The 25,824-nt window shown below is 35.8% G+C and overlaps 1 protein-coding gene across 2 annotated transcripts in view; it reads right to left on the bottom strand.

Moving 5' to 3' along the window:
- Positions 1–253: 253 nt before the first annotated feature.
- The window catches only part of HYCC1 (hyccin PI4KA lipid kinase complex subunit 1), a 68,655-nt gene continuing 43,084 nt past the window's right edge, over positions 254–25,824 (bottom strand). The window contains exons 8-12 of one of the 2 annotated variants that reach the window (XM_066239516.1): positions 22,742–22,858; positions 19,061–19,148; positions 17,472–17,631; positions 6,106–6,401; positions 5,203–5,330 (exon numbers count right to left, since the gene is read on the bottom strand). In XM_066239516.1, the coding sequence (XP_066095613.1) occupies positions 6,133–6,401; positions 17,472–17,631; positions 19,061–19,148; positions 22,742–22,858 (634 nt within the window). In that variant the 3' untranslated portion in view covers positions 5,203–5,330; positions 6,106–6,132. Of the gene's footprint in view, positions 5,331–6,105; positions 6,402–17,471; positions 17,632–19,060; positions 19,149–22,741; positions 22,859–25,824 lie in introns of both variants that reach the window. The other variant, XM_066239515.1, reaches the window with a different exon arrangement.

Consider the following 25,824-nt stretch of genomic DNA (forward strand, 5'->3'; position numbering starts at 1 on the left):
AAACATAAAGCAAGGAATAAGATGCCAGTGACGTATGGCTTTCTCCCGAATGCTCTATCTCAGTGGCTCAACTCACCTGTCTTCCTCCTTTATTTTCCTCCTCCACATCATGATTTTTGCAAAAATTTTATGATTATATTTTAATGAGTAAAACGATCTGGAAAAAATATGTTTTCATTTTTTATTTTAATGAGAGTCAACACTGCTGTATAAAGTATTGTATATGAAGACCATTCACACAAATATACAAAACTTCAAAAAACTAAACTCCAGTTTATTTCCATAGCTTTAAAAAGGTCAGGAGCACATAAAAATATCCAAAGGCATAGTTTATTCTTTAGGAATGTAAACTCTAGGAATACAATTAGAAACAGGTACACTTACTATGAAAAGACTAGCATCACTACATGATTAGAAGTAAAGATAAGAGGTACACAATAAACTCCACTTAAGAGAAAGCCACAGTATGTGAAATAGGATCTTCAGAGTACTTGTAGAAACTTCATAGCAAGACACAGGAAGGTACTATGGAACTCTACTATAAAAAACACAAAAACATTTTCCAAAACGGTCATTGCTAGTCTCTTTAGATATACACAAGTTACAAAGTATAGAAGACAACATATTTATGTTCTCTAATGAAGAATCTAAAAATATTAAACAAATGTGAAAAACTCAAAATACTGAATTTTACTGAACAAAATATTGTATAAGTTTACTAAGCAACAAATCTAAAAGTATAAATTCATGCTAATTAAAGGACTAGAGTTTTTATTTTCCATCCAAAGATAGGAAAAACATGATTATACATTATTTTCTATCTACAATGCTTAGTTTAAGTACCCATCAAATTATTCCTCCTTTTTAAATGGCTTTTTAAAAAATATTATTTCAGTTACATTATTTAACATTTACATTTCCTTGAAGCATTTCCCTTTAATAAAGTATAGATTTATTGTGCCTACAGACTCAAATTTTAACAGCCTATTTTAAATATTTGCTTAAAATTGTCTCAGAGTACATTTTTCTCTATAATTAAATTTAAAGGTTTTAACACTTTAATTTTATTCTTCTAAAATAGGCAAAATCTCTCAAAACTGGGATCATTTTTATCTATTTCGGTTTTAAAAATATATTTCCCTTTATATCAATATTTTGGTTTTAAATGAGTATGTTTGCTAAGCAGTAACATCATAATTGAAAAGGGCAATAAAACATTGCTTTTTCAAGTATGAACTTGGTCATCATTTAAGGACTGAGAATTTCTACTCCACAATTCTACAGAGGGTCCTTGAAGAGTTCATTGGTGGTGTACAAAGGACTCCAGGGACCTCACTTCCCCTGAGTCCTCTGGGAAAAGTCTATTTTACTTCCCTTGAAAAGTCTCTTTGTTTCTCTCCCCACTTGATTCCAAAAGGCAAATGCTGGGACCCAGTTTCACTACAATACCACAGGTATTTGGGTATTTGAAGAGTGAGAGGTTTAAAATGTAGACTGGAGTGCCTACCAGACGGTGGTGCAGTGGGTAGAGCAACGGACTGGGATGAGGAGGACCCAGGTTCGAGACCCCCAAGGTCACCAGCTTGAGTGTGGGCTCATCTGGTTTGAGCAGAGCTCACCAGCCTGGACCCAAGGTCGCTGGCTCAAGCAAGGGGTTACTCGATCTGCTGTAGCCCCACAGTCAAGGCACATATGAGAAAGCAATCAATACACAACTAAGGTGTTGCAACAAAAAATTAATGATTGATGCTTCTCATCTCTCTCTGTTCCTGTCTGTCTGTCCCTATCTACCCCTCACTCTCTCTCTCTGTCTCTGTAAATTAAAAAAAAAAAAAAAAGCCTAAAATGTAGACTGGAGCTACAATTTCTGCTCAGATTCTCTGAGCAATGGGGTGCAAAACCTCAATCTTGTGCAGATCTTTCTCATGATAAAAGGACATTATTCTGGATATGTTGGAGGTCTGTGACCAGATGGTCACATCAGCATCTTCATAAGAAAATGACTTACAAAAGCCACCCTAACTTTCAAATTTGGAAAGGTGAATGGGAAGAGGCTAGTAGAGATCATTACTATCCAATATTTGTAATAGATATAAAAATTTTCAAATGTATAATCCTTATTTGAAATAGTATCAAAGGTACTACAAAATAATTTCACTGTTTATATAACTCCACACTCTGGAAAAACTAACTGGTGGAATTACCTGAAGCAAAAGTTCAGAAGCACTCTACTGAATAAGCCTTCAGAAGTTTTAAAAGAATATACATGTGCTGATTTGTTGTGCACTGTATTCAAGAGTGGTGCTCCTTTCATACTTAAAATTATGGACATGTTGAGCTTGGATTCCATTTATGGTTAACAAAAAAAATGTAAAATGCTACAGTTTTATTGTAAAATAAATGAGAATCATTAAAATGTAGAATTAGAGGACTTAAAAAGTGAAGTACCACTGACACTAATAAAAAATTAATTTGCCATTAAAAACAATGAACATTATAATGAGCTAGTAACTAACTTATTTGATCTAGGGTTGTGAGACCATAGAAAATTCTAAATATCAGATAAGTAATTTGTTTTCACTTTGATACTCTCTTCTCAAACATTATATAGAAAAATCACTTGAGGACCTTGCTAAAGTACAGATTATGATTCAGTAGATCTGGCATGACTCTGAAATTCTGCATTTTTAACAAGATGCCAGGTGATGTCAATGGTACTTACCAGTCCTCAGACCACATGAGTGGCAATGATCTAGAATGATACCAAAATGAGTTTCCATTATAGCAGATGAACATTAAAATCTCATCTCTCAGTTGTGTCAGCTAATGTCTCCACAAACTTAGTGTACAATATTTTATACGCACCTTAATTTGCTTAACATGCTGATCTTTTAAATTAGTTGAGATTATAATACTGTTAGTAGCTATGCCTAGGGGAAATTCTTAAAGAATTACAAAAAAGAAAATAAAATTCACAGTAATATTTTACAAACATTTTAAACTGTACACAGGATTCCTATTAAGTTAATACTATTATCAACTTTCTCTGTCTTGGTTGGTTTGTGGGTTTTTTTAATTAAAATTTATGCCAATAGATATTACTCCATTTCTATTACTGGACTATAACAATCAAATTTACTATGTTAAAAACCATATTCTACTCAGGGTTAATGAGTTCACGCCTTTTGAATAATTTGATTTAAAATGAGAGCCAAAGCAGTTATGGTCAGACTGCATTTACCCTGTAAATATGTTAGCACTCAACACACACATTTTTCACATACTTAAGCTCTGCATAAGCAAATTTAAGAAGAAAACTAGCCTTCTCTCCGTGTGACCATGGCTAGGGACCATGAAGACCACCACTGTGTACTAACAGTGAAAGACACCAAGTGCACGGCACCCTAGGCCTTTCCCCACTCGGCTTCCTCTCATCCTCAGCCTTGCTTTCTCTCTCTTACTCTGAATTATTAAATATTCTTGATGGACAAGAACCTCAATCACAGCTAAAATGACCTTCGCTAGCAAACATCAAATGTTTCATCCATCTACAGGCCACACAGTTCTCTATAGCTCCATACAAGTTTCCTCAACTTCCACCACCATACTGCCTTTTTTCTTTTTCTTTTTTTGTTGGGGTATATTGATTATTCTTGCTATCATAATTAAAACATTTAAAATAGGTCTGTTCACAAAATACAAAAACACATATAAATTTTTACATAATTTTAAATTTAAGAACACAAACATAAATAACTCTAAATTAGTTAATATGCAAATGTCCTTTGTCCATATTTCACTATCTTTATTTTTTGATATTTTACACATTAAAAAATTTAACTAATGTCCTTCTTTTGCAGACAAACAATATGGCTGACACTGGCATCTTGAGAATTGTGTTGTAAGATTTACAACTTCCAGGAAGTCTTCAATGAGGTGCACCCTGAATTAAAGGAATCCAAACTAACTAGGATTTCCAAAGTCAAGGAAGCAGGGTAAGCAGCCTTATAGTTTATTACATTTTAGAAATTGAAAGGGATTTCCACCTGCTAAATCCAGACCAAATACTTCAAAACAACACATCCATTAGTAACTTGATTTTTGACACAAAAAATGTTCTAAAGATAGCAACAGAAATTCCTCTGCCCATCGCTGGAATCAGAATAAGGTACTGGGCTACCAGGCATTTCGCAATGCTCTATATAAACTGTTCTACTAATCTTAAAGATGGTTTGGTTACAAACACTCTTGTCCGGCACTTTTCATACACATCATTTTTGTTTTTTCACACGCCCATTTTTTCAAAAAATGCCTTGCTGACCAGCCAGCTGAAGAATTACTAGATTTGCGCCTCTGCCTCATCCTTTAAAAAAGTTTCCATACATGAAAATTTCCTTTTATTCTGAAGGCCAAACTGACATCTACCAAAGTAGGAATTATTAGAGGGGAAAAAAAAAAAATTCACAGCCCCACCTGAGATGTGACCAATCTGATCAGACAACCTGCCAAAATGTACTGTCACACTGACAATCTTAGGGCAATAGAAACAAAGATAAAAATGCAACCAAGAAAAAAACAAAACCACATTTCAACTTACTGTAACCTAGACATTATTCCCTTCATAAAGCCGAGGTAGCCTTCAGAATTTAAGATATCAGGGCTGTCCGGAACAGGGATGCAAGACCCTGGGCACTTTCATAAAGAAGCCAAGTCGTATTTCCAGACTCACTGGTCACATGAGAAAACTCTTACAAGTTAGTCTGTGGACAAAGTAATGCTAATACTAGGAGGTCTCGGCTGACTGGACTGATGCTTCATGGGAAGGTCAGTCCTTTCAGAAACATAAATAAGCTTTTCTTCTTGGAGACTACAAGCGGAAAACCTATTGGCATCTGTCCCAGTCCCACAGCCAACAACAGATGGTGGGTTATGTGGGACTGTGACACCACTGACTTGTTCAAAGGATTTACTAAATACAGTCGCAGCAGTCTTAGCCAGACCATGGCTGTTAGGCTTAGGCAGGGACTGGCTGGTTGTTAACGTAAGTCTCTTTAAAGAGAGAAGTTCAAGATTCTCACTTTGGGCTCTCTGAGTTTGTTTTCGAGCAAAGTGGTCTTTGCAAGACTCCCCGGTAGTTTCTTTTTCTTTACCTCCAGTTTTGCCTCCTCCTGACCTTCTCTGAGTTTTTCCTACACTTGTCTTGTTACTAGAATTGTGACTACTGTTTGATAAACCTGACTGGCTGGTACTAGATGCAGCCCTGGAATAAAATCCCTCGTCAACTTCAGATATGTCCATCAGTTCTTCTTGACCTGTTAATTCTGTATCTCCTAAACAAAGAAATAACAAAGATTAATTATTATTAAGTATTTTCAGTAATTCTTTTGCATGATTAATACCAAATCAGTTATACTTTAAATAAATTAAACTTTAGCACAATTAGGTAAAGCAACAGATTATAGACCAAAATCTAAAGATAAATCAAAATGTTCTATAAAATGTCAAAAATAGTTCATTATAATTAATAGTTATTTAGAGTATATTAAATAAAAAGCATGCCATAAATCACACCCCACTGTGTTTTTTAGAAAGAGTTTTCTTACTATTCATGCAAAAGATCAGAAACAATTAGGAAAAATGCCACACCTTAAAACTAGGGACAAACTCTCCTCCAGTAACAAAGCAGTAGAAAACCAAAACTCTTATAAAGGAACTTTAAAAAAAAATAATATTAAAACATTTTTTAAAAAATTTAAAGTTTGTATTCCATATTCTAGATTATTTTATAAAGATAAAAAATAGACTGCAAATATCACAAGCTCAAACTTGTTAAAATTCTGTGTACATTATCCTTCATACTGAAGATGACAAAAATACAAAGATGAAATAAAAAAGCAGAAAATTATTTTGGAAGCAATTTTCTGCCTCAGTTTTCATAACAACTTACTCAGAGATAATACAGGCATGACCATTCCAAAGAGTATTAAGAGTCATTGAGAAATTATGGTGCATAATTCATGCATTTTGATTAGATCACATGCAAAGTTTCTGTGGCTGTGCAACTGTTGCTTGAAACATGCAGCAGGGCCCTTTTCCAGGAGATACCTTGGAGTGCAGCTATAAAGTGCTGTGCTAAAACTGCACTCTGCCAGCTGAGTTTACTCCATCCTCCATCATTTTTCTTACAGATTTTTGCCTCCTGATCTCTGGCAAGCCTTTGCTTTCAGTTCTAGGATCTGTGGCCGTTTCCTGCACACCCTGCATATGCTGAGCATCAATCTCTCCTAGTGTTCTGCCTTTTTCCCCATTCCCGGTCCTCTCTCCGGCCACATTTGTGACACTAATCTCAGGAATGACAAGGATGCCCAATTCAGTAGTATCATTATTGTTGTCAGGTTGCTCTAGAATTGAAGATGATAAGACAAAATGATGGCTGAAAATAAAACAAAAATGCAAAACAAGAAAAACAAAAGATCCAAAACAAAAACTGGGTGACTGAATGTTATAAATTAAGTCAAATACTTGCACTGCAGAAATTTCCAAAATTTACAATACTGATGGCACTGGAGACAGTCTTTCACTTTAAATGACAATTAAAAAACTCACATAGCATCGATTCATGTTCTACATCACTTCACACACATATTTGACATGGACTATGAAACAGAATTTTTTATAAATCAAAATAGGATTTCTATTGTTTTAAGGTAAATTGTGACCACTTGAACTTATTTGTAAAGCCTTAAGCAAATGCGCAAGATGATGTACTGCTGAAACTTCAGCTTTTGTCAACAAAAAGGACCAAACCACTTAGGAATTCTCCTTTTGTACACTTAAACATTCTATTTTTTTTATTAGATTACACTGAGGCTGACTTAATAAATCACAATATAGGAAAAATGCTCATTCACTTATGCTATCATAGTTAATAATGCTACAGGTATAGTATTTATCTAACATACCAATCATCTTCTATATTAGTAAATATTAATTCAGCTGTGATATAACTAAACAGCTTACTCCTTCAGACTCAAACTAATTCCATAAATTTAGGCCATGTAACAGGTCATTACAGAGCTGGAGAAAAATAAAAATGGATTTAGAAAAACAAATTGTGTGTTGGTCCTTTATTCTGAAAATGGTCACTGTAACAAAAACAAAAGAATGAACCTACTGCCTAGTTAAATCTTGTAGACATTTTATTCTGTGTCTTAAATCACAAAGGCCTGCTTTTATTTAAAGTGGTCAGGAAAATATCTGTAACAAATGGGAAAATAATAACATGAATATATCTACCGTGAGCCAGTAATGAAAATACAAGTTCAAAAAAACATAAGACTATGTAAAACATTATACACTCTTAAAAGTATACAGACCACAAATCTATTCAAGGGACATTACCTATTATTTTCAAATGTATTTCATGATAAGACATTAGCTCTCATTAAAGCATGTGAAATAGTTAACATGCTTTAGTAAAAGAATGGAGGCCAAAGCCACATATTTCCAAATTTGGTGGCACACTGGTATCATCTGGGGATCTTCAAGAACTCCTGATGCCTGGCTCTTACCCCAGACGTTCTGATTTATTGCTCCCACACTTCCCCAGATAGCTCTGTAATCCAGTTCCCCTCCCCCACCTCCTTACCAGTCTAACTGTTCCCTAGGCCTGGAGTGCTCTTCCCCATAGAGCTACATGACTCACCTCCTTACTTCCTTCAGGTTTTACACTCAAAAATTTCATTCTCAGAGAAGCCCTCCCTGATCATCCCATCAATATCCCCAGATTTCATGTACCCTTCTCCCTACTTTGTTTTTTCTTCTGAGCACTTAATCACTCTCTAACTTACAATTATTTAAGTATCTTGTCTAGTAGAGGTAAGTTCCACAAGGGCAGGGATTTCTGTCTGGTCATTGCTGTATGCCTAGTACCTGGGAAAGTAGTTTGCATATAATAGGTACCCAATAAATATTTACTTGATGTTATGAAGGGAAATTATTAGAATAAAACATGTAAAAGACATGAGAAAGATAGGTTAGAAACGTTACTTAAATTTAGAAAAGGAAATAATAATATATAGTTATGCTAATAAGAATTTTTACCTGACAGAGAAAAGCAAAGTAGCCACCTCTAAATGTAGGTTGAGGAAAGTGCTTAACAAAATCAAAAAGATTTTTAAAAATGTATGGCTCTTTTACGTTATCCATAGGATAACATATATAGCTAAAAAAGAGCAGTTCATCTTTTCTTTAAGAAATTATAGAGAAGATGTTTTAAGGGAATATAAATGCATAAGAAAACAATCTGTTTAAAACCCTAGAACTTAAAAAAAATTTATACAAAAGGTGTCATAATTGTTCTATACCTCTAAAAATAATACTTACATTTGACTTCAAATAATTTGAAAAAGATCCAAGAGAAACTTCTCAGAGAATAGTTTATTTGTATAACCTCTATAAATAGATAACCTTCTTTCCATATACAGAAATGAGGAGGGTTAAAGAATACTTTTAACAGACATTTCCAAATTGGTTCTCAAATCATTTCTCCCTACAAAATTTCTTCTGGCTTTGAGAGGGGGGAAAAGTTGAAACAAATTGCAGATATTAAAACTGATCATGCAAAGCTTTGATTTCTCCCCTATATAATTTTATAATCCCAACTACTCCATTAAGTAACTCATGAGACTCTTTATCCCAACTTTTGCTTTCATATTTTCAAGGCTGCCCTATTTACTAAGAGTAATAATTTAAGGAACAATTTATATTCACACAATTCTGTATCCAGACTTCTTTATGAGTCTATAGCAATCTGGTTCTGACCCAAACTTACAAAATTTGTTTGAAAAAACAATAAAATAAGCTGAAGCTTTAAAAAAATTAATCCATACCATAAATGTCTACATCATACAGTTGACATTAGAAAAATTTTAAGAGTAAACTCCCAAGAAATTCATATATCTTTCTTTACAATTTATAGGATATAATATTTAAAGTATCATAAAATACCTAAACAACTTCATAACCTTTAATCCAGTCAGTTTATGTTTATAATTTATTCTATTCAATGGAAGAAAAATGCTATCTACATTTATTAAGCTATTCATTGCAGTGTTATCTATAATAACAAAAAGTTAGAAACAAATTATTTCATATATTAAAGGAATAGGTAAACAAATGATAGACTATCAGCTCAATGTGTATTATGTAGCCATTAAAATAAATGGAGTTACTAGGACAACTTGGGAAACCTTTTGACAATGCTAACTGAACAAAAGCGAAATATAAAAAAAAAATTTATTTTAAACTTTGTTTTCTTGGATCACTTAAGTTAAAAATAATCAAATGCAATGTTTTAAAAAATAAACTGTTTAGCCTGACCAGGCAGTGAGGCAGTGGATAGAGCATCAGATTGGGATGTGGAGGACCCAGGTTCAAGACCCCGAGGTCGCCAACTTGAGCACAGGCTCATCTGGTTTGAGCAAGGCTCACCAGCTTGAGCCCAAGGTTGCTGGCTCGAGCAAGGGGTCACTCAGTCTGCTGTAGCCCCCTAGCCAAGGCACATATGAGAAATCAATCAATGAACAACTAAGGAACCGCAATGAAGAATTGAGGTTTCTCATCTCTCTCCCTTCCTGTCTGTCTGTCCCTATCTGTCCCTCTCTCTGACTCTGTCTCTCCCAAAAGAAAAAATAAAAATAAAAATAAAAAATAAAAATAAATTGTTTACTATATGTCAGAACCAACTGAAAGGATCTAGTCTACAAATATTCCTTTTACTATTAACACCTACCTGCTGCAAATAGTTGTAACCACACATAAATGAGAAATATAAATTCAATCTATTCTATTGTCATGTTAACTGGGGATTGAGAAAACATATTAAAATAACATTCTAAAAAAACTTTGATTGTAACAGTAATATTGATAATAAGAGAGTACTGTACTTCAGGGCTATAGAAACTATTAAAAATCATTAAATGAATTGCTACTATTTATTACATATGTATACTTTTGTTTTCCATACTACACTGAAACTAAACATGTTTATTTTAAATTGAGAAATATGACAGGATTAATCAATCACAGGATCATTTGAATGGCAAGCTAGCTAATACAAACTTTTCAAGAACATAATTATTATGTAGCTAATAAAAAAATTCAAAGTTCTTAATTAACAATCAGTTCTTTACATAGTGCTTTAAAGCAAGCCAAGTGCTTATTTGTCTCATTATCATCTCACAAATACAAAGTGTGAAGAACGGTGGGTAGTAATACAGAACTGGTATTTCACTAGACAAGCTGTTTAACTAGATAACTAGTGTGCAAAAACTACAAGCACTAGCTACTGGCAACCATAACTTAATTAGGAGACTTTTATAGAATGAAGAAATGGTAATTCAACAACTATTCTGAAAGGAGGAAATTTGATTACATTGTTCCAAGTATAGATATATTTAAGTAGAAGAGTGAGTCATGGTGGTAGTAAAACAGACAAAAATGTAGCAATTAGGCCCTGGCCGGTTGGCTCAGTGGTAGAGCGTCAGCTTGGCGTGCAGGAGTCCCGGGTTCGATTCCTGGCCAGGGCACACAGGAGAAGCGCCCATCTGCTTCTCCACCCCTCCCTCTCTCCTTCCTCTCTGTCTCTCTCTTCCCCTCCAGCAGCCAAGGCTCCACTGGAGCAAAGTTTGCCCGGGCGCTGAGGATGGCTCTGTGGCCTCTGCCTCAGGCACTAGAATGGCTCTGGATGCAACAGAGCAGCGCCCCAAGATGGGCTGAGCATTGCCCCCTGGTGGGCATGCGGGTGGATCCCGGTCGGGCGCATGTGGGAGTCTGTCTGACTGCCTCTCCGTTTCCAACTTCAGAAAAATTTTTAAAAAATAAATAAATAAAATGTACCAATTAAATTTGTTATGGAACAGTACAAGGAAATAAGTAAGTATAGATTGCATAGAAGAATCTGAAGTGAAAAGAATCATACAGGTATTTAATAAAAAGGGCTCTCAGGCCCTGGACGGTTGGCTTAGTGGTAGAGCGTCGGGCTGGTGTGCAGGAGTCCCGGGTTCAATTCCCAGCCAGGGCACACAGGAGAAGCTCCCATCTGCTTCTCCACCCCTCCCCCTCTCCTTCCTCTCTGTCTCTCTCTTCCCCTTCCGCAGCCAAGGCTCCACTGGAGCAAAGTTTGCCCAGGCGCTGAGGATGGCTCTGTGGCCTCTGCCTCAGGTGCTAGAATAGCTCTGATTGCGGCAGAGCGAAGCCCCAAAATGGGCAGAGCATCACCCCCTGGTGGGCATGCCGGGTGGATCCCGGTCGGGCGCATGCGGGAGTCTGTCTGACTGCTTCCCCGTTTCCAACTTCGGAAAAATACAAAAAAAAAGGTTCTTATAGCTGATAATATAGATAATAGACAATAAAGATAGTTTTAGAAGCAGCATTTGACTATAGAATTAAAGAATAATTATGAATATTTAATGTTTTCCTTTTAACTATTGTTTAAGAAAATACTAAAAGATCAAAATGGCATTATTAATCTTTAAAATTAACAGATTATTTCACTGTTTTAGTTTTCTTATTAAAATTTTCATTCTGATTTTTTTATGGTCAATCTACTCATTCTTCTCTGACTTTATTTAATAGTTTTTAATATTTATTCTATTATCTTTCTCTAATTTCATTTTATTTTCAAGTTATAAATTCCTAATAGACCTCAAACTATAGATTGCTTGAAAATCTAGTTTCAAAAATATATATTGGCTCTGAGTGGTTGGCTCAGTGATAAAGCGTCTTCTGGGCATGTAGAAGACCCCAGTTCGAATCCTGGTCAGGACACACAGAAGAGGTGACCATCTGTTCCCCCCCACCCACCTCTCCTTCTCCCTTTCCCTCTCCCTCTTCCCTGACCTGCAGTCATGGCTCCATTGATTCGAGCACTCTGTCCCAGGTGTTGAGGATGGCTCCCTGCAGCCTCTGCCTCAGGTGCTAAAAATAGCTAGGTTGTGAGCAGGGCCCCAGAGGGGAGAGCATTGGCCCCAGACAGGAATTGCTAGGTGGATCCTGGTCAGGGCACATGCAGGAGTGTGTGTGTGTGTGTGTGTGTGTGTGTGTGTGTGTGTGTATGTGTGTGATATATATATAAAGTGAAACACAATATAATTTAAAGGTTAATATACAAATAAAGCTATTAATTTTGAAATTATAACCCTTAAAAGCTAAAAGCAGCAATTCTACATGGTAATATTACTTTCCAAGCTTACATATTAAGATAGAATTATAAAGTCATTAAATTAAGTGAAAAATGGGGAAAATCAGGGAAACATGCTAGTTGTCAAACATGTCTCTCCAAAATAGTCAGTTGAAACCAACTATTCTTTAAAAATCACCTTACTTAGTTGATATGAGAATGTACTGTCTGTTCAAAAATAAAATTACCAGACCTGGTGAACACACCTCTTGTGCGGGGCGGGATGTTAACACTGGGGAAGGTGTAGCAGCATAGGGAGGTGGTCAGAGGGTCTCCGGGAACCCTCTGTATTTTCCTCTCCATTTTGCTATGAACTTAAAACTGCTCTAAAAAAATATAAAGTTTATTAATTTAAAAAAAATATAGGGCCCCACATATAATAGAACTGGTCAAGATATAATTCCAGAAATTTGAATTGTCATTCAATAATAAGACCATAACAAGGGATATATGTTCTAAAATGTGTAGAAATGTTAAAGCTAAAGTAATTTTTTACCTTCCAAAAGAATACTTTCCAATAAAATATATGCTGTGGATAATTCTTAACTTTAACAAAAAAAATAGTGGAAGACCTACGAAGCTTCAGAGAATCCTGAAATATATTATAGGTAGTTAAAAACATTTTTTTAACATAAGAAATTAAAACTTTCAAATTAATTTCAAAAGTTGTTTCAGCTGTAAAGATAAGTTTTTCTGTTACAAATAATAAATGTGATTAATTGCTCTAATTTAATATTTGTTTGCAAGTATAATTTTGGTGATTTAGATACGCAAACACACTAACATGTTCACATGGCTTAATTATCTATATATATTCCTTATTGATAAGGGGAGATGGAAAGAAAAAAAGTAAAACATATAAAGTTCTGCCTAGCTGCTTCCACAAGAAAACCTCATTTATTCCTCTCCCTCTTTTCCCCAGATAGGCTGAAAAAAAAATTAGAAAAGGAGAGAGGCAATAAATATGGAAGTAAACTAAATGTCCACTGATGGATGAATGGATAAAGAAAAAGTGGTACACACACAATGGAATATTACTCAGCCATAAAAAGAAGGAAATCCTATCATTTGTGACAACATGGCTAGACCTTGAGGGAATTATGCTAAATTAGTCTCTGTCTGACTTATATGTAGATCTCATTAATATGTAGACTCTAGCAAATGAAAAAATTAAACTCATAGATACAGAGAACAGATTTGTGGTTGGGGGTGGGCACTTGGGGAAGGGTGAAAATAGTCCACTGGTCAATAGGTACAAACCTCCAGTTATTAAAAAAAGGAAGTCCTGGGTATGTAACACACATGTACAGCATGGTGACTATTGTTAATAAAACTGTATTTTATACTTGTGAGGTGCTAAGAGAGTAAATCTGAAAGTTCTCATCACAAGAGAAAAACATTTGTAACTACGTGTGGCAATGGATATTAACTAGACTTACTGTGGTGATCATTTCAGAATATAAACATATATTGAATTATGCTATACACACCTGGAACTAATATAATTCTACATGTCAATTATATCTCAATTTTTAAAAAAAGACATAAAAAAAGAGAGGGGAAAGGGAAGAAACCCAAGGAAAGGGGAAAAAAAGGACAATTTGTTTCTTCTCTCCCAGCACTGGCAGTTAACAAAGAAAGAGTCAAGGAGAAAAATAAAAACAATATTCCTTAAAGTTCATGTTTCTTCTCCCTTCTCCTTCCCCAATCCTAATCATCACTGGCTTAAAATGTAATATTCTATGTTTCTCCTGGGACTTCTGGTGTGGTAAGGGAGTAGTAGAAATGTACATGAAATGAGAAACGCATTTAGAGTCCCATCAAATAAAGAAACTCTAAGAATGTTTCACCCAGTCATAAACTAAACCTACAGTCTAGAGTACTCTGCTCCAGAAACATTAAGGGATAAAGAGGCTTTTGTGGATCACTCTGGAATCTATAAGATCTTTAGCACTGCTTCTGCAAAACTTAATGTATAAATAAATTATATAATAATTAATATATATAATTTATTTTAATATAATATAATAGATATAATTTATATAAATAAATTCAATTTTAAAATCCACTTATAACTTGAGAATTACTTATATAGTTAAGAACTATAGCAAAGATATTTATCTTCCCCACAAGAAGCCAGTGTCAGCTACAGAGCCCAGAACTGCAGAACTGCCCTGGCTGGTGGCTCAGTGGATAGAGCATCGGCCTGGCATATGGACATCTCGGGTTTGATTCCCTGTCAGGGCACACAGAAGAAGCAACCACTTGCTTCTTTACCCCTCCCGTTCCCCCTTCTCTCCTTCTTTCCCTCCCGCAGCCAGTGGTTTCACTAGTATGAGCATGGCCCTGGGCAATGAAGACAGCTCAGTTGCTGAGAGTGCATCAGCCTCAGGCACTAATAATAGCTTGGTACTGGAGTAGCATCCCCAGATGGGGTTGCCGGGTGGGTCCTGGTTAGGGCACATGCAGGAATCTGCCTCACATCTCCCCTCCTTTCACTTAAAAAAAACAAACAAACAAAGAAAAAAGAGCCCAGAACAATAAAAAGGTGTTCAAGCAGGAATCAGAACCACAAAGATGGAAAATAGAAACATCTTTAATTTAACAGAACAGGGTAACAATGAAAAATACTTCTGTAAAACGGAAAGCCAAGACTACACTAAAAAAGGAAAAATGCAACTCACATATAGAGATAAATAAGGATCTTAGACTAGGAATATTTTAGAGTCCATTGGATAAAGGGGATTCATGCTACAGATGAGTGGTACACAAGGCTAAACTATGTGTATCTGCTCTATGCACCTGACTTCTTTTTATAGTTCATTCTCTTCTAAATCCTCATCTGTGACTTTTTTGTTACCATAAACAGGAGTTGCCCAAGTGTTAAGAGGCGTGAAGGTGGAAAAAGTGTAGGGGAATAATGATAAGGAAGGTTCCTTTAATGAGGCTGTAGCCCAAAGACACAGTGCCAACTGCTCAAGTGGTGGCCAGAACGTAACATGTAAAATATGTACATATCTAATAGATACAACATACCTTAAGCAGTCTTTTCTGTTGTTTTGGTAATTTATTCCTACAAAATTATTTTTGGAAAATACCTCCTATTTTATTGCAGGGTACACATCTTATTCTGTTAAATGCATGCATAGACACATCACACATATTCTCTAGTACATGCACACATACGACTGAACTTCAATATTTCACACTTTTAACTGCAGGGCCTATATTTTTTCCTCCTAATTCCCAGTATGTCCACCTAAATAGCAAGAATGGAGAGTGGAAAAGGAATTAAAATTCATTATTGTATTTCCTATAGGGGTAGTTTAAAAGCCATTATGGTCACAAAGCCCTATATGATCTGGTTCAATGCCTCTGTGCCTATAGTCACCTATTTATGCACCCCCCAAAAAACCAAAAAAACAAAAACTGTTCTCTAGGGCAGTGGTTCCCAACCCCCGGGCCACGGACCGGTACTGGTTCGTGGCCATTTGGTACCGGTCCGCAGAGAAAGAATAAATAACTTACATTATTTCCGTTTTATTTATATTTAAGTCTGAATGATGTTTTATTTTTTAAAAATGACCAGATTCCCTCTGTTACATCCATCTAAGACTCACTCTTGACGCTTGTCTCATAAGTTCAACAATTATATTTAAAAATACCACAGTTTTTACTCCGGTCGCATAATTTTATTTTGTGCATTTATCCATCCCACCCTAAAGGCCAGTCTGTGAAAATATTTTCTGACATTAAACCGGTCCGTGGCCCAAAAAAGGTTGGGGACCACTGTTCTAGGGTACTACCATATCTAATTAAATGACTTTCCGCTTATAATCCAGTCCCATTCAGGAGCAGAATTTTCACTGAAGAAACTGAAGTATCTGACTATATGCAGCATAGCTCTGCCCAGGTATCTCAGCTGGTTATAGTGTTGTCCCCATATGCCAAGGTTGTAGGTTTGATCCCAGGTCAGGGCACATACAATAATCAGCCAATGAATGCATAGGTAAGTGGGACAACAAATCAATGTTTATCTCTGTCTCTATTCTTTCTCTCTATAATCAATTTTTTTAAAGATAGCACAATTTTCCTTGCTAATGGCAAACATTACCATTTCTTTTATGCCTTCTTCAAAGACTTTCAAGAACTGTCACAGTACTTTAAAAAAGAGTGAGATTCAAAATCATCATGGATTAAGCAGGAAATTTTCATCATCATTCTTTATTTGACATACTATCTCCTAGACTCCCTGAGAAGAAACAATGGCAACTGTTTTCATTTCTATTTCACTTTCTATTTCCCCATAAATCATCATACTCTTCTCACTTTCGCATTTGTTTACAGAGACCATAGGGACAAACAGAACCAAATATACCAAAAGGGGCCACTATTTTCATAAGTTTATATGAAAAAGAAAACAGAGAATTGATTTGCTTTACCCTTAATCAATGTTTGCTTAGGGCAAAGAAGTGGCTTTTTGCTCCCACTTCATAGTTACCTCTGAGAAAGATGACAGTAATTATCGTCTTACACTGATATTTGCCACTACAATAACTTCTAGGTAGAAGGGGAGTTATAAAAAGAATAAGAAATTAAGTAAGAAATAATTAAGTGTAAGAGAAGGAAGAGAAATAAGAAAGCATTGTGAAGGCCATGATGAATAAAATTAATTTCCAACAGAATTTTTAAATAATAAAATGAGCAGTCAAGAAGGAGTATTAAAACTATCTTGGAAGACAATTAACTTCCAGAAAACAGAAGTGCCTAGAGCTACATCAATACTAGGGCATCTTTTACTGGAAGTCCAGAAGAAAATGTTCAAGTATCTATTAGTCGTTCTACTTCAATATGCAAGTTCACTTGCTAGAAAGTTAGTTTTGAAATCAGAAACATTAAGAAATATTTACAAGTAACTGTGAATAGAAACCCAAAATGTATGAATAATTTTAAAATGCATTTTCCTACTTTCTTATTCTATTGAAATATTTAAAAGCCAATACAATGTTTAAATAAACTTTCATTCATAGATGTAACTTAAGGGGCTCTATTTTCCTTATTGCCTGTCACTAATAGATAATGAATTAGAAATTAAAGGTGACCCAAGAGCTCTTTCTTCCATGCCACTATGACACTATTTACTAAAGCCAGATGTTACAGCACCGTAAGTACAGAGAAAAAAGTCATAGAATCAACAATCCTCTAATATGTAGAGTTTTTTATTTCTTACCATGTCTTTTCCACCTATGACCTCTTATTGACATGCTAGTTACGGCATTTCTTGATATTCTAGAGGAAGTTGGTGTGATTTCAACTTGAATACACCTTGTACCTTCCTTACTAGATTTCATGGCACCATGAGGCAATGAAGCCTTTATTGCATTAGCTACCTAAGAAGGAAACATATAATTTAAGATTAGTATTTAAAAATGTATTATTATACTCTTAGATAAAATAAAATGTTAAATTGTTTTTTTTTGTTTTTTTTTTTTTGCATTTTTCTGAAGCTGGAAACAGGAAGAGACAGTCAGACAGACTCCCGCATGCGCCCGACCGGGATCCACCCGGCACGCCCACCAGGGGGCGACGCTCTGCCCACCAGGGGGCGATGCTCTGCCCATCCTGGGCGTCACCATGTTGCGACCCTCCTGGGTGTCGCCATGTTGCGACCAGAGCCACTCTAGCGCCTGGGGCAGAGGCCACAGAGCCATCCCCAGCGCCCGGGCCATCTTTGCTCCAATGGAGCCTTGGCTGCGGGAGGGGAAGAGAGAGACAGAGAGGAAGGCGCAGCGGAGGGGTGGAGAAGCAAATGGGCGCTTCTCCTATGTGCCCTGGCCAGGAATCGAACCCGGGTCCTCCGCACGCTAGGCCGACGCTCTACCGCTGAGCCAACCGGCCAGGGCTAAAATGTTAAATTTTAACAGGTTTTGGCCCTGGCCAGTTGACTCAGTGGATAGTGTCATATGGATGTCCCCAATTCAATTCCCAATCAGAACACACAAGAGAAGTGACTATCTGCTTCTCTTCCCCTCCTGCAACCAGTGACTAGACTGGTTCAAGTGGCAGCCCTGGGTGCTGAGGATAGCTTTGTTGGAGTTGCTTGGCTGATTTGAGCATCGACCCAAAACAAGAGGATGCCAGGTGGATCCAAGTCAGGGTGCATGCAGAAATCTGTCTCACTACTTTGCCTCCTCTCACTTAAAAAAAAAAAATTTCATCACTTTAACTTATAAGGTATCTAAGAAGTTAGCCAAATAAAATTTTCAAATTTTTTTATATACCTTTTCCAAGTATAAAGTTTTCCTAGTATAAAGGAACATGAATCACTGAGTATTAATGACATATTACTGTACTACAAAAAGTCTACTCCTGGATTTACAGTTCTATTTTGAGAATTTTTAAATTAAAAATTTTTATAAATTAAGTGAGGTACTGACTGGCCCTGGCCGGTTGGCTCAGAGGTAGAGCATTGACCCAGCGTGTGAAAGTCCTGGGTTCAATTCTTGGTCAGGGCACACAGGAGAAGTGCCCATCTGCTTCTCCACTCTTCCTCCTCTCCTTTCTTTCTACCTCTCTCTTCCCCTAAAGGCTCCACTGGAACAAAGCTGACCCAGGCGCTAAGGACAGCTCCATGGCCTCTGCCTCAGGTGCTAGAATGGCTTCGGTCACAACAGAGCAATGCCCCAGAAGGGAGAGCACTGCCCCCTGGTGGGCATGCCAGGTGGATCCCAGTCGGGCACATGTGGCAGTCTGTCTGACTGCCTCCCTGTTTCTAACTTCAGAAAAATACAAAAAATATAAAATAAGTGAGGCACTTACCAGCAGTGGCTCTGGATATAATTCTAACTGGGCTCTGTATATAATATCATCCAATGCTTTTTGAGCTAGATCCCATTCTCCATTATAACTATAAAATTAAATAAAATATAATTATTTTAAATTAGTTATATAATTGAAATACAATGAGAAACTATCTTTGCTGAGGAAAATAATAGGTCATATTAGCACACCACTTAGCATTCCACTCTTAAAAACATTTTTTAATATTTGAATTCCTTTCAATTGTATCTGAAAGTCTACTAATAGAAAATGTTATGGATGTATATTTCTTTTCTAAAGAACATTTCTATTAATGGAACAGATATCCAAAAATCCAAGCAATCTCAAAGCATTTTACATTTTCAAAGCAAGTCAGAGCATAATAAATTATATACCTTAGAATAACATTCACAACACTTTATGGTAACATTATTTTATGAGAATTTTTTTAATGATTTTTAATGAGAATCTAAATTACTGTGGCTTGCAGTAGTTACTTCTAAGTAGTTACTTCTTCGCATTTTATAGTCATGTAGAAGTGTACATGATGTATTTGCAAACATCAGCAATATATTGGGGGAAAAAGTATGAGTATAAATTTCAAAGATATGGCCAAACTCTAACTAAAATTGACTAAATGATGTAAATGGACATAGAAATAATGGTTTGGTCACCTGGCAACAAAATAAAGAAGTGTGAATCACATCAAGAGTACAAGCAAGGCCTAAGAAATGGAAAGGGCATTGTTCCCACCCTAAATACAAGATAAATCTACAAAATCATAACTTTTTATGAATCCAGCAAGAAGTTAAGATCACTGGGCAACCAAGTAACCTGAAACCTAAGGGCAGACAGTTGCCTCTAAGGCACATTGCAAACGAGTTATAAGAATTTGGCTAAATTTTTCAACAAACTGCTAAAAGCCAAGTGTGAATCAGCATGAGAATATAGTATCTGGGATCAGATACAAGGGAGTTCACACCCTCTCACAAGCTGTGCTCCACAAACCTCCTTTGGGCACTTAGAAGAAAAACTGGGTGCAAGACTAGTGTGACCTGGAGCAAAAGAGAGGCCACCAAGCAGGAAAGGCATGAAGATCCAGCCAGACCCCATGTCTCACAGGAAACAGAAAATTTGAAGCTTTTGGAAAAGGAGCAGAAAACACTTCACCATTATCTCAAAGGTTAAAAACAACTGTGGCTGAGAGAAAGAAAAAGGGGAAGAAACCCTCTATCTGTGGGGAAGTGGAGGGAGGATTAGGAAATCATCTTATGCCGAGACCACTTGAGGTCTCTCAGCACCAGAGGAGGCCGGGACCACTGAGGAATGAGGAACCCCTCCCCGTCCTTAATCCATGCAGGAACACAGGGCCCGCTGAGAATTGAGGCTGGACGGGGCCAACGGAGAACACCTTTCTCCTCTTTCCCTAACCAGGGTAGTACACATCTAAGAACTGGAGGGGGGGGGGCAAGAACATGGAGAGACCCTCTCTGAGGTGCAGACACACAGGGAAAGCTGAAAGCTGAGTGTGGAGCAAGAATACATACTAAGAAAAACCATTCAGCAGTCCAGCTCCTCTAGCCCTAAGTACCAGGTAACATGAGAGGAATCTGAAGTAGGAGATGCTATGAAGGTAACCATAGCAACAACAAAATCCAACTGCAGTTCACACCTGCCTGTAATAACTCCATTAACAGCCTGGAAGAAAAGAGTCATGCTCATTTCCAGGCATAACTAATATTTACCTCAGTCTCTGTAGTCCTACCATTAACAAAATAATAATCAATCAAATGTTACAAGGCACAAAAAAAGAAAAAGAAGAAAACAATCCATTATCAAGAGATAAAGAACAATAGAACTAATTCAGATGATTTAACTGTTGTAGTTACCAGGGAAATTAAAATACCTATCAGTACTACATTAAAGGTACCAGTAGAAAACATAGATATTATATATGAACAGATGGAGATTTCAGCAGAGAGATGGGAATTATAAGAAAGAGTCAAATAAAAAGGTTAGAAATAAAACACACACACTAACAGAGATGAAGAACCCCTTTAGGGGTCTCATTAGTAGACTCAACAAAAGTGAACGAAAGAATCAATGAACACGAAGATAGATCAAAAGAAATTACTCAATCTGAAACACAAAGCAAAAACGAGAGGAAAAAAGATCAGAGCATGCAAGACTGGGACAACACAGTCCATGAATGGTCTAACACAGGGGTCAACAAACCTTTTCATAAGGGCTAGACCAGGGGTCCATGCGGCCCCCTGAGGCCATTTATCTGGCCCCCCACAGCACTTCTGGAAGGGGCACCTCTTTCATTGGTGGTCAGTGAGAGGAACATAGTTCCCATTGAAATACTGGTCAGTTTGTTGGTTTAAATTTACTTGTTCTTTATTTTAAATATTGTATTTGTTCTCGTTTTGTTTTTTACTTTAAAATAAGATATGTGCAGTGTGCATAGGGATTTGTTCATGGTTTTTTTTATAGTCTGGCCCGCCAATGGTCTGAGGGACAGTGAACTGGCCCCCTGTGTAAAAGGTTTGGGGACCCCTAGGCTAGACAATGAATATTTTTGACTTGTGGGCCATACAATCTCTTTGAACAACTCAATTCTGTTACAATAGCACAAAAGCAGCCATAGACAATACAAAAACAAATAGATATGACTGTGTTTCAATACAAAAATTTTAATAATCCAAAGTGGATTTTTTTGAAGGTTTATTTTGCAAAGGGGGGAGAAAGATGAGAAGCATCAACTTGTAGTAGTAGCACTTTTGTTTTCATTGATTGGTTCTGATATGTGCCTTGACGGAGGGCTTAAGTTGAGCCAGTGACTCAATGCTCAAGCCAATGACCTCGCGCTCAAGCCAGAGACCTTGTGTTTTTGAACCCAGGACCTCAGCATACCAGGTCAACATTTTATCCACTGCGCTACCACTAGTCAGGCACAGTAAAAAAATTTTAAAAACAGGCAGCAGGCCAGACTGCCAAAAAGATCATAAACTCAGCCTTCAGTTAAGAAGTTTATAATCAAGAGAAAAATAAAGTATCAAGTGAATATAGTGCAAAGTATAGTAAAAGATATGTAGTAAGAGAATTACCAAGTGAACAATAGGATTGAAAAAAGATACTAGTCTCTAAGGCAATTAGAGACTAGTTGGAAATTAACAGAATTAATGATAATAATAAATTGTGATCAAAAGAATTACAAAAGATTGGGTTTGAAAAAAATAACTAGTATCTAAGGCATTAAGGCTGAGCATCAATATTAGAAATAATAATACGTTAATAAATTATTTATGATCAAAGAGGCTCTAAAATGTTTTTCAAGAGTTAAAATTTCCAGACTGGAAAAAGATCTTCATTGGGAAAAAAAGCTATTTGGAAATTACAACAAAAAAGTAATGAAGAAAGAAATTGTGAGTATATTTAGGTGCTGCTAATTTTCATTCTGTTCTTAAGGTTTTTTAAAAAAGAATTATTTCAGTTGGATACAAATTCGTCAGAACATTAAAAGATATATTTGAAATAATAGAACTATTATAAAGATCTTGATTGATATTTCCACAAAAATATGCTGATCATCTATTAAGATTAGCGCATAGTAACATAAAAATAACAAACTATAATTCTCCAAAAACAATGTTTATTTTGTATATAAAATAAACTTACAAGGCAAAATAAATCCCTGTTAACATCTGCACCATGAATTCTGAAGAAACTGGTATCCTGCTACTTACTCCTTTATATTTTCTTACATGTTGTCGGGGATATCCACAAACACAGATTCTAGAAAGACCACAATAAATATATTTGTAAAATTGGTAAAAAGTTAGGTTATTTTTTTTTAACATTTATAAGCCAACAGTGTACTAGGTATGCTCTCTTCTCTAAACAAACCTATAGCTAGGAAACAAAGTATTGTTCCAAACAGAACATTTGTCTATAACATTTTCCTGAGCAAATTAGGCCGGGGGGGGGGGGATTTATAAAGCTAGAGTAGTGATTTTCAACCCGTGTGCCACAAGAATTTTTAAAACATGCAATACCTGACTATTTAGTCAGGGGCACTAACCTCTTTTCCCTTAGTCTGTCATATAAAAAAGTGACAACCAACACAACAATAGCCATCTGGTGTGGATGTCTTGTCTTGAAACATAAATATATAGGTCATACAATAGAGTTGCATCTTATTGGTCATGTTGCTTAATAAAGTTACGTCTGATTGGTTAATTCTTGGTACCAGAAATTCTTATATACTGTACAAGCATAGGCACCTGATTTTTTAAAGTCACTTTGGAGCAAAAAGGGTAGGTAATTACTATTATTTTTTGTAAATCAATCAAAATTATACCCATTTTATTGTCAGATCAACAAAAAAATATGTTTTTTGATGTACCACAGAATTTTAGTAATTAATTTAGGTGTGCCAAGAGATTAAAAAATGTTGAAAATCACTGAGCTAGAGGGATGTTAGTATATAGTAAATGAACCAGTTTCTCAGGGTTGATTCAATAATTTTGATCAATTCAATTGTTAATAATTTTTGGTCACTTTAAAACCTATTACATGGAACTTAGCACTATTTATCATAAATAGATCTGTTGTGTGATTCTCTATTCCTGACAAAGTTCTTGACACAAACTGCAGGCTCTAAAAAATGCTCTAAAATTAGACTCAAACATCATACAGTACACACCTTAATAAGCCTCAGATATATTGAAATTTTAATGTTAAAAACGATAAGAAATAAAACATAAGCAAATCGTTACATATTTTTTGAATGCCTAATCATGACAACAAAGGTAGAATCCTAAAAAGCAACAGATTTTCAAGAAACTATCATAAATATTTGAAATGTAAAGAAATTTTTTTTCCTTATAGTGAATAATATTTAAGAAGTTCTAAAGTTAAGGAATACTTACTATAAGTACCTAATTATTATATATATACACATATATATTCACTCATACACATATATCAATATATATATATTTACATATAAGCCACTTAAAGTCCAATATAGGGAACCATTTATAAATTACTCAGACAATACTATGAAACAAATAAATATGATGTTTTGAAACTCTATTTAAATAATGAGAAAAAACTGTATGAAACAACACATACAGCCTAATCTGAATTTATAATAAACAAATAGGTGAGTGGCATGTGTTTACTGTAAAAAGATCACACAGAAAGAGTTATAACAGAGCTGTGGGATTACAGACTTATTTTCTTCTTTATATTTATATGTATTTTCTAAATTTTCTATGATCAACATACACTGCTTTTAAAGTAAAAAGTTTCTATTTTAATAAAATGGAAAATTAGCTGTTTTCTCATAATATGGTGTGGTTGATAGTACTAGTCAATAGATAGTAATTATTAAATGCCACCCCCCCCATGCAGTTACTACCTGGAACTTAATATTTCCTTTACTCAAGAAATCTAAGCCTTTACTTAAACATGCCCAAATACCACAGACCATTTCAATAATTTTGATCAATTCAATTGATCACCATGAGTGAGATGAAGTGAACTGAATAAAGAAGTAATTGTGGAGAGAAGGTGGAAGGGTGAGATTGGAGTCACATCTAAGAAGTAAAGAAGAGATGAAGGCTAAAGGAGTAATAGGAGTGTATAATTATTCCTACAGTAGTGTGAATAGCAGTCTGGATGGTAGTGTCATTAAGTGAACTTGGACAAATAAAACATACTATTTCAGAAGATGCTAAGTTTCAGATATATGGTATATCTCTATATATCTGTATCTATATCTGCATTCCCGGATCTTACCGTCTAAGACACTGTTTCAGAGTAGGAGATGGGCTTTGTAGTCTAAGTTCTAAAGGTGAAAAGTTCCTGCATTAAGTTACTCCTTAAACCATTGTTTATAAAGTGTTGGTCCTTACTCTCATTTTAGTCCATAACCAAGTTTTACTGGACCATAGTAAAATGAGAAACAAAGAAAGCTAAACATCCCATTTTTAATTCATAAATTATTGTCCTTCCCTTCCACTCTTCCCACTTGTTGATGTTAAAAGAGTCTCTGTTTTGCCTGGCCTGTGGTGGTGCAGGGGACAGATCATCAACCTGGATGGAATGCTGAGGTCGCCAGTTCGAAGCGTTGGGCAAGCCCAGTCAAGGCAAATACGCAAAGCAGCCAACGAACAAACTAAAATGAAACAACTAGGAGTTGATACTTCTCGCTCCACCCCCACCTCCTCTCTCTGTAAAATCAATAAATAAAATCTTCTAAAAAAAGTAGTCTCTGTTTTGTTAAATAATGTTGACAGTAGATATTCATAATATAACCACTTGGAAAAATAAAATGTTGGCAATACTGTGTAGATACTCCACCCACTCCAGCTTATTTTGAAATTTACAGATCTTGTGAAATTCAAAGGTCTAGGCATCTGTGACTTTAAAGGATTTAAAGCAAGAAACATATCAGAAACTCATTGGTACCATTTTCTAAGGTCTAGGAGATGTAGTTATGCTAATTACGGAATCATCCTAAAGACTCTCCATTTCTCTGTCTTCTCTAACAAGCCCCTTGTTTTATCACCTCCCATCTCCCTCTGGTCCTGCACAGTTTTCCATCCTGTTCAGTAACAATTTCTGCTTTTCCTGTTTTATTTTGTTTTGATTTCCAAGTATTCCTCTATACACCCTCCCTCTTACGAACTTTTCAAAGTTGCATTTTCTAAATAAATTCCCCAAATCTAAATTATTCTACAAGTTCCTTAGTT

This window comes from Saccopteryx bilineata, chromosome 7 (genome assembly GCF_036850765.1).
Source record: "Saccopteryx bilineata isolate mSacBil1 chromosome 7, mSacBil1_pri_phased_curated, whole genome shotgun sequence".
Lineage (NCBI taxonomy): Eukaryota > Metazoa > Chordata > Mammalia > Chiroptera > Emballonuridae > Saccopteryx > Saccopteryx bilineata.